The sequence below is a fragment of the Amaranthus tricolor genome, chromosome 10 (genome assembly GCF_026212465.1).
Source record: "Amaranthus tricolor cultivar Red isolate AtriRed21 chromosome 10, ASM2621246v1, whole genome shotgun sequence".
Lineage (NCBI taxonomy): Eukaryota > Viridiplantae > Streptophyta > Magnoliopsida > Caryophyllales > Amaranthaceae > Amaranthus > Amaranthus tricolor.
In genome coordinates, this window is record NC_080056.1 from 27,007,068 (window position 1) to 27,020,228 (window position 13,161).

A 13,161-nucleotide genomic window follows, 5' to 3' on the forward strand; every position below is an offset into this window, starting at 1 on the left:
GATGTTAATCAACAATGCAATTATGGGTGACTGTTATTATATGATGCAAAACTATCCTTAAACAATTAAAAAGAATGAATCAACACAACCAAATATTCCCAGAGAACAGAAGCCAGAAATTCAAAATGTGTCAGAATACGATTTTCTTCAAGATTACTCAAATCTTCATCAATTTCAATCAGCAATTGAATTGAGTGTAACTATTTATATCAATGACTAACCAAGTATCACCTTTACCCAGTTTTACAATTGCATGTAACCTGAGTGCAAAATTAAGAACGATTTTACCAGATTCACGCAGGCCGCAGTTCTCAGTCTTCTCTGTTACCCGGTGCAGTTTGTTCTTCTTGTTGCTTCAACAATGGTGTCTTGTGCCCTCTCGTCACTTACGCTCTGATACCAATTTGCACCAAGATTGGGTCCTCCGGACTCCCAATCTTACCTACAATCAGCCTTCACACTTGGAAGAAGATTGCTTGACAATTACTCCGACAATACACACCAATTTCACCCCAAGAAATCAATTCTTGGTTTTCAGGCCAGCCTTGGTCACCCTCTGATTTGGCTTCACTCACCAACGAGAAGTGACCCCACACACCCTCCCTCGAGTTCCACTCAGATAAGGGAAGATGACACTCTAAGTTGTTCCACAATTAGAGTGTAGAAGGTGTTCCACACCTTTTTGTTCCGGCCAAAACAACAAACACAAATGCACTTAAGGGAAGAGAGGAAGAAGATGATTGCTTAACAAGTGAATCAAAAAAATCAAATGAATTATATTATTTTGAGTTGGTTTCAAACAATCATTACAAGTCTATTTATAGGTTTCTAAGGAGCTAATCATGAGAAGCAACGGCTAGTTACACGTGTCTTGCACACTGATTTTAAAACAGAACAAAACAGAAAATAGGCCAAGTCTTGGCTGGTCTGCTACTGTTCTTCCATTGACCGAGGCACCTTCAGCTGGATTCCCAGAGCCCTGTGTCGCTTACCAGGAGGGTTCTTGGGCCTCGATGGCTAGGCCCGTGTGCCAAGATGTCATATCTGGGCTGGTCTCCCACCGGTTGTCCCTGGTCACCTCTCAAGCCAAGGTGCAAAGACGTCTGGTCGCTGGAATCTGGGTCAGCATCCGTTTTGTTGTTCTGAGGCTTCTGATGTGTTTTGGAGGCTGCATTTTGATTCTGAATCAATCCTTCCCCACTTGTCTCATAGTCTTGGTGTGTATGCTTACCAAAACTTTGAGGAGGAGCTACATCTTGGATTAAATCAGTAGGGTTATGTTGGTTATGTTGAGAGCAATGGTCAACTAGACTTGAACCAAGCTTTGACTTGAGAATAGTCAAGGTTCGAATAGTCCAAATATTCCAGTCCAAGAACCCAACGTTAGGGAATTAATTTTGTCCAAGTCTTTTTTCGAGATTACGCCTACAAGCTTTGGTGTGCATGGTCCGAATATGTCCTCAAATGGTTGCACTTTGCTAAGCGTGACTAACTACCTCATTAATGAGACAGATTAAAGACATTAATTGGGTCGGTTACAAGGAATTAATTCCAAACGGTTTTGGAATTCAAAGGGGCGTGTTTTTAAGGAGATTTAAAGCTGGTTTTTAATCTCATTTAAGAGGTATTATTAGGAGGTTTTGCTGGTTTAATTTCGTGAATAAAGAGACTTGAATGAGGAGTTAATTCGTGGCAGTTACAAAGGCATTCAAGGACAGCTTTGAATGATGGTTTTGAACAGTTTTGGAAGGTTAATGGCTGGACGTTTTTGGAGTTAATTCTCCTTCATTTAAGCTCATTTGTTTAAGTTAAATTAAGGGTAGTAATGGGCATTAATTTGGACGGTTATGAGCCAATTAATAGGCCCTTTTATTTCAGTCTTGTTTTTAGAATATGTAAAGGCATTATTGAATGTAACTCAAGCTATATAAGGCTTGGAAATGATCAATGAAAACATATTCAGAAATTTGCCAAAACAAAACCTTCACGTGTGTGAGTTCTAACTTTGCTAAGAGTTTAGCTAAGTTGTCAATCCAAGGTTGAGAGTTTCTCAATTTTGAAGAGTTCTAGTTTTGGTCGAGTGTTCCCAAAGCTTGATCTTAGTAGTCGTTGTCTAGGTTGAGTGTTCCCTAAACACTTCTACACCCAAACAAGTGAGTGAGTGTTCCTCCTTGTTATATCCCCAAGTTAAGGGTGAGTGTTCCCCTAAACTTACTTGTTTCTTTCCAATTATCCTTCTAAAAAAACCTAACACACATTCCCACGTTTTATCCCATTTGTGAACGAAGTTTTTCAACTTAGTTTACACATCATTTGGCGCGTCAGGTAGGGGGAGTTTTTCCATACACTTCCAAAGGGGACGAATACCTACATATCATGGGAGAGAATCAAGATTTGAAAGTAGCTTTGGAAGCTCTAAATCGTTCCATTGCTAGTCAAGAAAGGTTGGCCGAAACTAATGCCAATCTACAAGGGAATCTTGCTGCCTTAATGGCAAGACTCCTGAACGAGCAAGATAGGAGAGATCAAAACGAGGAACCTCCACCTAGGAGGGAAGATAGGAGTCTCAAAGTAGATGTCCTTGCCTTTGATGGGTCGCTTGATCCAGAAAAGTACTTGGAATGGGAGAAATCCTTGGAAAGGTACTTTGAATACAAAGACATTCAAGAGGAAGTACAAAAATACAAGATAGCCAAAGTCAAGCTGAAAGGCTATGGTGATAGTTGGTTGCAAGGAGAACAAAGGGGGCGTACCCTTAGGGGGAAAGCTTCCATCTCTACTTGGAGGAAATTGAAGAAAAGGATGAGGGATCGCTTTATTCCTCACAATTACAAACAAAGTCAATATGTAAAGTGGAGTACTTTACAACAAAGAGGCGTCCCAGTTGAAGATTACATAAAGGAGTTTGATAGACTCGCCATTGTGTGTGAAGTCACAGAAAATGAAGAGCTCAAGTTGGTGCGTTTTATTGCTGGTTTGGATCAAGAATTGCAAGAGAAGCTTGAAGGTTACACCAACTTAACCTTTGTGGAAGCTTGTAAACTTGTGGTGAAATTCGATGCTAAGAGGAAGAAGAAGAAGTCTACTTTCATTCCTCAAGTGGTTCGAAAACCTACCTTTCCTACCAAGGAGGGGTCTAGTCTTGTCAAACCTAATGATCCACCTAGGAAGGACAAGAAGGACTTCAAACTTAGTGACATTGTATGTTACAAGTGTGGAGGAAGAGGGCATTTCAAGAAAGATTGTCCAAATTCAAGGGCCTTAACTATGCAAGAGGTGAAGCTCATTGCCAACCAAACTATAGATTGGGAAGAGTTTGAAGATGAAGAAGGGGAGGCCGTGGGTGAAGATGAAGAGGAGGACCAATGCTTTCCAGAAGAGGAGGCCAAGCAAAGCCTAGTGGTGAGGAGGGCGTTGCAAGCCCAAGTTGAGGAGCCCATAGCACCTCAAAGACAACACATTTTCATCACCAAGTGCAAGGTTGAAGGCGAGGTATGTGATTTGATTATTGATAGTGGGAGTGAGGCAAATATGGTTTCTAAAACTCTAGTAACCAAACTTGGTCTTACAACTACAAATCATCCAAATCCTTATAAGTTGAGTTGGTTAGATTCGAATTCCAGCACGGGGGTTAGAAAACAAAGCATGGTTAGTTTTTCCATTGGTTCTTATCATGATTCTCAATTATGTGATGTTGTGTCTATGAATGCTTGTCATATTTTACTTGGTAGACCATGGCAAACTGATCGAAAATCTGTCCATGATGGTTATCATAATACTTACACTATAACTCACCAAGGAAAACAAAAAAAATTACATCCCTTACCACCCCCACGTTTTTCACAAAAAGTTAAACAATCTAAGGAGGTGTCATTGCTCACTCTTAAAGAAGTTGAGAGGGAGATTGATGGTGAGAATGAGGTGTATCTGTTGTATTCTAAAGAAGTCCATGAAAAATTTGTGAGTCAAAACCCTAAATTGGCTCAATTGATTAAAGACTTTGAAGATGTTTTTCCTGATGAGTTACCTAATGGGTTACCACCTTTAAGAGGTATTGAACATCAAATTGATCTTATTCCTGGTGCTCCTTTGCCTAACAAACCCGCCTATAGATGTAATCCTTTGGAGACTAAGGAGTTGCAAAGACAAATAGAGGAGTTGATGAGTATGGGGTATGTGCGTGAGTCTATGAGTCCTTGTGCTGTTCCTGCTCTTTTGGTTCCTAAAAAGGATGGTACATGGCGTATGTGTATTGATAGTAGGGCTGTTAATAACATTACTATCAAGTACAGGTTTCCTATCCCAAGGCTTGATGACATGCTTGATGAGTTGAGTGGCTCTAATATCTTTTCTAAAGTTGATTTGAGGAGTGGCTATCATCAAATTCGAATGAGGGAAGGAGATGAATGGAAGACTGCTTTCAAGACCAAGCATGGGTTGTACGAGTGGCTTGTTATGCCATTTGGACTCACCAATGCTCCTAGCACTTTCATGAGATTGATGAATGAAGTGTTGAGGCCTTTTCTAGGCAAGTTCGTGGTGGTGTATCTTGATGACATCCTCATCTATAGCAAGCGTGAAGATGAACATTTGTTACATTTATTGGAAGTTTTCACTGTATTAAGAAAGCAAAAATTGTATGGAAAACTTGAGAAATGTAATTTTATGCTATATGAGGTCACTTTTCTTGGTTACATTATTTCAGGTGAAGGTGTGAAAGTTGATCCAAGCAAGATTAAGGCTATTCAATCATGGCCTAGTCCCAAGACACTCACGGAGGTGCGCTCATTCCATGGGTTAGCTTCCTTTTATAGGAGGTTCATTCGCAATTTCAGCACTCTCATGGCTCCTATAACTGAGTGCACAAAGAAGGGCTCGTTTGAGTGGACTCCCCAAACTCAAAAGGCCTTTGAGGAGGTCAAAGAGAAGATGTGCAACACTCCAATCCTAGCACTTCCAGATTTCTCAAAGCCATTTGAAGTTGAGTGTGATGCAAGTGGGAGGGGAATTGGTGCCGTTTTGATTCAAGAAGGGCGTCCTATTGCCTATTTTAGTGAGAAGTTGAGTCAAGGCAAGCTGAACTATTCCACCTATGACAAGGAGTTCTATGCAATGGTGAGGGCTCTAGATCATTGGTCACATTACTTGAGGCCACAACCATTCATCCTACATTCTGATCATGAGTCTTTAAGATTCATTCATGGCCAAAAGAAGCTGAATTCGAGGCATGCTAAGTGGGTGGAGTTCTTGCAAACATTTAACTTTTCCTCTAAATACAAGAGTGGGAAAGCTAATATTGTTGCGGATGCCTTATCTAGAAGACATTCTCTACTTGGAGTGGTGGAAGCTAAGATCCTTGGGTTCGATTTGATCAAGGAGTTCTATAAAGAAGATGATGATTTCAAGCCTATTTTGGAGAGGTGCGTGAATGGAGTCTATGATCTTTTTTCCTTACAAAATGACTTTCTTTTTAAGGGAAATAGATTATGCATTCCTAAGTGTCCTATTCGAAGTCTATTGATCCATGAGGCTCATGGAGGTGGACTAGCCGGTCACTTTGGAGTTCAAAAGACCATGGAGCTTCTTCAAGCTCATTTCTATTGGCCTAACATGCTAGCTACTGTCCATCATGTGGTGGCTCGTTGTTCTACTTGTCAAAGGGCCAAGATGGTGTTTCAAAAGGGTCTCTACAAGCCTTTGCCTATTCCAGAAAGACCTTGGGAAGATGTGAGTATGGACTTTATTGTGGCTTTACCTAGAACTCAAAGAGGTAAGGACTCAATCATGGTGGTGGTAGACCGTTTCTCTAAGATGGCTCACTTCATTCCTTGTCACAAAACTGAAGATGCAATGAAGGTGGCTAAGCTTTATTTTGATGGGATTGTGAGATTCCATGGAGTCCCAAGGACTATTGTTTCTGATAGGGACACAAAATTTCTAAGTCACTTTTGGAAATCCTTGTGGCGCCTAATGGGGACTAAATTGCTATTTTCGACCTCTCATCATCCTCAAACTGATGGACAAACGGAGGTGGTCAATAGGGTGCTAGGTTCTTTGCTTAGGACCTTGGTTAGTAAGAGCACCAAAGATTGGGATGTTAAGCTAGCTCACGCTGAGTTTGCTTATAATAGGACCCCTAGTACTACCACAAAGTATTCTCCTTTTGAGGTGGTCTATGGTTCCAATCCTTATGTTCCTATTGATCTTATTGCTCTTCCTCAAGACAAATTCGTGCATGGAGTGCCAAGGAGCAAGCTGAATTTATGATCAAAGTCCACAAGGAGGTAAGAAAGAATATTGAAAAGGCAAATGAAGCTTACAAGAAGCAAGCAAACAAAAGGGTCAAAAACGTGAGAAGCTTTGAGGTTGGTGACTTGGTGTGGATTTACATGAGGAAAGAAAGGTTTCCTAATCAAAGGAAAAACAAGCTCATGCCCCGAGCCGAAGGTCCATTCGAAGTGGTGGAAAGAATAAACGACAATGCCTACAAGGTTGATTTGGGAGGTAAGTATGGCGTTTCAAGCACGTTCAATGTGGGAGATCTAGCACCATACTATGATGATGAAGAATTGAGGGCAATTCCCATTGAAGAAGGGGAGGATGACCAAAGTGGTCAAGGTTCGAATAGTCCAAATATTCCAGTCCAAGAACCCAACGTTAGGGAATTAATTTTGTCCAAGTCTTTTTTCGAGATTACGCCTACAAGCTTTGGTGTGCATGGTCCGAATATGTCCTCAAATGGTTGCACTTTGCTAAGCGTGACTAACTACCTCATTAATGAGACAGATTAAAGACATTAATTGGGTCGGTTACAAGGAATTAATTCCAAACGGTTTTGGAATTCAAAGGGGCGTGTTTTTAAGGAGATTTAAAGCTGGTTTTTAATCTCATTTAAGAGGTATTATTAGGAGGTTTTGCTGGTTTAATTTCGTGAATAAAGAGACTTGAATGAGGAGTTAATTCGTGGCAGTTACAAAGGCATTCAAGGACAGCTTTGAATGATGGTTTTGAACAGTTTTGGAAGGTTAATGGCTGGACGTTTTTGGAGTTAATTCTCCTTCATTTAAGCTCATTTGTTTAAGTTAAATTAAGGGTAGTAATGGGCATTAATTTGGACGGTTATGAGCCAATTAATAGGCCCTTTTATTTCAGTCTTGTTTTTAGAATATGTAAAGGCATTATTGAATGTAACTCAAGCTATATAAGGCTTGGAAATGATCAATGAAAACATATTCAGAAATTTGCCAAAACAAAACCTTCACGTGTGTGAGTTCTAACTTTGCTAAGAGTTTAGCTAAGTTGTCAATCCAAGGTTGAGAGTTTCTCAATTTTGAAGAGTTCTAGTTTTGGTCGAGTGTTCCCAAAGCTTGATCTTAGTAGTCGTTGTCTAGGTTGAGTGTTCCCTAAACACTTCTACACCCAAACAAGTGAGTGAGTGTTCCTCCTTGTTATATCCCCAAGTTAAGGGTGAGTGTTCCCCTAAACTTACTTGTTTCTTTCCAATTATCCTTCTAAAAAAACCTAACACACATTCCCACGTTTTATCCCATTTGTGAACGAAGTTTTTCAACTTAGTTTACACATCAGAACAAGGATCGATGATCAATGATCAATGAACGATGAAGAATGAACAAGGATCAATGATCAATGAAAAATGAACGATGAAGAATGAACAAGGATCAATGATCAATGAAGAACGAACGATGAAGAATGAACAAGGATCAATGATCAATGAAGAATGAACGATGAAGAATGAATAAGGATCAATGATCAATGATGAATGAACGATGAAGAATGAACAAGGATCAATGATCAGTGAAGAATGAACGATGAAGAATGAACAAGGATCAATGATCAAGGAAGAACGAACGATGAAGAATGAACAAGGATCAATGATCAATGAAAAATGAACGATGAAGAATGAACAAGGATCAATGATCAATGATGAATGAACGATGAAGAATGAACAAGGATCAATGATCAATGAAGAATGAACGATGAAGAATGTACATGGATCAATGATCAATGATTAATGAACGATGAAGAATGAATAAGGATCAATGATCAATGAACAATGAACTATGAAGAACTAACAAGCATGAACAATCCATGAAGAATGAACGATGAAGAATGAACAAGGATCAATGATCAATGAAGAATGAACGATGAAGAATGCACAAGGATCAATGATCAATGAAGAATGAACGATGAAGGATGAACAAGGATCAATGATCAATGAAGAATGAACGATGAAGAATGAATAAGCATCAATGATCAATGATGAATGAACGATTAAGAATGAACAAGGATCAATGATCAATGAACAATGAACGATGAAGAATGAACAAGGATCAATGATCAATGATGAATGAACGATGAAGAATGAACAAGGATCAATGAATAATGAACATTGAACGATGAAGAATGAACAAGGATCAATGATCAGTGAAGAATGAACGATGAAGAATGAACAAGGATCAATGAAGAATGAACGATGAAGAATGAAAAAGGATCAATGATCTATGAACAATGAACTATGAAGAATGAACAAGCATCAATGATCAATGATGAATAAACGATGAAGAAGGAACAAGGATCAATGATCAATGAAGAATGAACAAGCATCAATGATCAATGAAGAATGAACGATGAAGAATGAACAAGGATCAATGATCAATGAAGAACGAACGATGAAGAATGAACAAGGATCAATGACAAATGAAGAATGAACGATGAAGAATGAACAAGGATCAATGATCAATGAAGAACGAACGATGAAGAATGAACAAGGATCAATGACAAATGAAGAATGAACGATGAAGAATGAATAATGATCAATGATCAATGATGAATGAACGATGAAGAATGAACAAGGATCAATGATCAATGAACAATGAACTATAAAGAATGAACAAGCATCAATGATCAATGATGAATGAACGATTAAGAATGAACAAGGATCAATGATCAATGAAGAATGAATGATGAATAATGAACAAGGATCAATGATCAATGAAGAATGAACGATGAAGAATGAATAAGGATCAATGATCAATGATGAATGAACGATGAAGAATGAACAAGGATCGATGATCAATGAAGAATGAACGATGAAGAATGAACAAGGATCAATGATCAATGATGAATGAACAATGAAGAATGAACAAGGATCAATGATCAATGAAGAATGAACGATGAAGAATGAACAAGTATCAATGATCAATGAAGAATAAACGAAGAAGAATGAACAAGGATCAATGATCAAGGAAGAACGAACGATGAAGAATGAACAAGGATCAATGATCAATGAAGAATGAATAAGGATCAATGATCAATGATGAATGAACGATGAAGAATGAACAAGGATCAATGATCAATGAACAATGAACTATAAAGAATGAACAAGCATCAATGATCAATGATGAATGAACGATTAAGAATGAACAAGGATCAATGATCAATGAACAATGAACTATGAAGAATGAACAAGCATTAATGATCAATGAAGAATGAACGATGAAGAATGAACAAGGATCAATGATCAATGAAGAATGAACGATGAAGAATGAACAAGGATCAATGATCAATGATGAATGAACGATGAAGAATGAAGAAGGATCAACGATCAATGAACAATGAACTATGAAGAATGAACAAGCATTAATGATCAATGAAGAATGAACGATGAAGAATGAACAAGGATCAATGATCAATGAAGAATGAATGATGAAGAATGAACAAGGATCAATGATGAATGAAGAATGAACGATGAAGAATGAATAAGGTTCAATGATCAATGATGAATGAACGATGAAGAATGAACAAGGATCGATGATCAATGAAGAATGAACGATGAAGAATGAACAAGGATCAATGATCAATGATGAATGAACGATGAAGAATGAACAAGGATCAATGATCAATGAACAATGAACTATGAAGAATGAACAAGGATCAATGATCAATGAAGAACGAACGATGAAGAATGAACAAGGATCAATGATCAATGAAGAATGAACGATGAAGAATGAATAAGGATCAATGATCAATGATGAATGAACGATGAAGAATGAACAAGGATCAATGATCAACGAAGAATGAACGATGAAGAATGAACAACGATCAATGATCAATGATGAATGAACGATGAAGAATGAACAAGGATCAATGATCAATGAAGAATGAACGATGAAGAATGAACATGGATCAATGATCAATGATTAATGAAGGATGAAGAATGAACAAGGATCAATGATCAATGAACAATGAACTATGAAGAACTAACAAGCATGAACATTCCATGAAGAATGAATAAGCATCAATGATCAATGATGAATGAACGATTAAGAATGAACAAGGATCAATGATCAATGAACAATGAACGATGAAGAATGAACAAGGATCAATGATGAATGAACGATGAAGAATGAACAAGGATCAATGAATAATGAACATTGAACGATGAAGAATGAACAAGGATCAATGATCAGTGAAGAATGAACGATGAAGAATGAACAAGGATTAATGAAGAATGAAAGATGAAGAATGAAAAAGGATCAATGATCTATGAACAATGAACTATGAAGAATGAACAAGCATCAATGATCAAGGATGAATAAACGATGAAGAAGGAACAAGGATCAATGATCAATGAAGAATGAACAAGTATCAATGATCAATGATGAATGAACGATGAAGAATGAACAAGGATCAATGATCAAGGAAGAACGAACGATGAAGAATGAACAAGGATCAATGATCAATGAAAAATGAACGATGAAGAATGAACAAGGATCAATGATCAACGAAGAATGAACGATGAAGAATGAACAACGATCAATGATCAATGATGAATGAACGATGAAGAATGAACAAGGATCAATGATCAATGAAGAATGAACGATGAAGAATGAACATGGATCAATGATCAATGATTAATGAAGGATGAAGAATGAACAAGGATCAATGATCAATGAACAATGAACTATGAAGAACTAACAAGCATGAACATTCCATGAAGAATGAATAAGCATCAATGATCAATGATGAATGAACGATTAAGAATGAACAAGGATCAATGATCAATGAACAATGAACGATGAAGAATGAACAAGGATCAATGATGAATGAACGATGAAGAATGAACAAGGATCAATGAATAATGAACATTGAACGATGAAGAATGAACAAGGATCAATGATCAGTGAAGAATGAACGATGAAGAATGAACAAGGATTAATGAAGAATGAACGATGAAGAATGAAAAAGGATCAATGATCTATGAACAATGAACTATGAAGAATGAACAAGCATCAATGATCAAGGATGAATAAACGATGAAGAAGGAACAAGGATCAATGATCAATGAAGAATGAACAAGTATCAATGATCAATGATGAATGAACGATGAAGAATGAACAAGGATCAATGATCAAGGAAGAACGAACGATGAAGAATGAACAAGGATCAATGATCAATGAAAAATGAACGATGAAGAATGAACAAGGATCAATGATCAATGATGAATGAACGATGAAGAATGAACAAGGATCAATGATCAATGAAGAATGAACGATGAAGAATGTACATCGATCAATGATCAATGATTAATGAACGATGAAGAATGAACAAGGATCAATGATCAATGAACAATGAACTATGAAGAACTAACAAGCATGAACAATCCATGAAGAATGAACGATGAAGAATGAACAAGGATCAATGATCAATGAAGAATGAACGATGAAGAATGCACAAGGATCAATGATCAATGAAGAATGAACGATGAAGGATGAACAAGGATCAATGATCAATGAAGAATGAACGATGAAGAATGAATAAGCTTCAATGATCAATGATGAATGAACGATTAAGAATGAACAAGGATCAATGATCAATGAACAATGAACGATGAAGAATGAACAAGGATCAATGATCAATGATGAATGAACGATGAAGAATGAACAAGCATCAATGAATAATGAACATTGAACGATGAAGAATGAACAAGGATCAATGATCAGTGAAGAATGAACGATGAAGAATGAACAAGGATCAATGAAGAATGAACGATGAAGAATGAAAAAGGATCAATGATCTATGAACAATGAACTATGAAGAATGAACAAGCATCAATGATCAATGATGAATAAACGATGAAGAAGGAACAAGGATCAATGATCAATGAAGAATGAACAAGCATCAATGATCAATGAAGAATGAACGATGAAGAATGAACAAGGATCAATGATCAATGAAGAACGAACGATGAAGAATGAACAAGGATCAATGACATATGAAGAATGAACGATAAAGAATGAACAAGGATCAATGATCAATGAAGAACGAACGATGAAGAATGAACAAGGATCAATGACAAATGAAGAATGAACGATGAAGAATGAATAATGATCAATGATCAATGATGAATGAACGATGAAGAATGAACAAGGATCAATGATCAATGAACAATGAACTAAAAAGATTGAACAAGCATCAATGATCAATGATGAATGAACGATTAAGAATGAACAAGGATCAATGATCAATGAAGAATGAATGATGAAGAATGAACAAGGATCAATGATCAATGAAGAATGAACGATGAAGAATGAATAAGGATCAATGATCAATGATGAATGAACGATGAAGAATGAACAAGGATCGATGATCAATGAAGAATGAACGATGAAGAATGAACAAGGATCAATGATCAATGATGAATGAACGATGAAGAATGAACAAGGATCAATGATCAATGAAGAATGAACGATGAAGAATGAACAAGTATCAATGATCAATGAAGAATAAACGATGAAGAATGAACAAGGATCAATGATCAATGAAGAACGAACGATGAAGAATGAACAAGGATCAATGATCAATGAAGAATGAATAAGGATCAATGATCAATGATGAATGAACGATGAAGAATGAACAAGGATCAATGATCAGTGAAGAATGAACGATGAAGAATGAACAAGGATCAATGATCAATGATGAATGAACGATGAAGAATGAACAAGGATCAACGATCAATGAACAATGAACTATGAAGATTGAACAAGCATTAATGATCAATGAAGAATGAACGATGAAGAATGAACAAGGATCAATGATCAATGAAGAATGAATGATGAAGAATGAACAAGGATCAATGAT

At 37.1% G+C, this 13,161-nt stretch overlaps 1 protein-coding gene across 1 annotated transcript; it reads left to right on the forward strand.

Annotated features, from left to right (window-relative positions):
• The first annotated feature begins 212 nt into the window (after positions 1 to 212).
• On the forward strand, positions 213 to 6,791 carry LOC130825014 (uncharacterized). The gene is made up of 10 exons (XM_057690039.1): positions 213 to 548; positions 658 to 792; positions 894 to 1,217; positions 1,697 to 1,750; positions 2,039 to 2,117; positions 2,609 to 3,766; positions 3,998 to 4,258; positions 4,706 to 5,323; positions 5,456 to 6,231; positions 6,366 to 6,791. Exons 1-10 carry the CDS (start codon positions 213 to 215, stop codon positions 6,789 to 6,791), a joined length of 4,167 nt encoding a protein of 1,388 aa, XP_057546022.1.
• Positions 6,792 to 13,161: the final 6,370 nt, after the last annotated feature.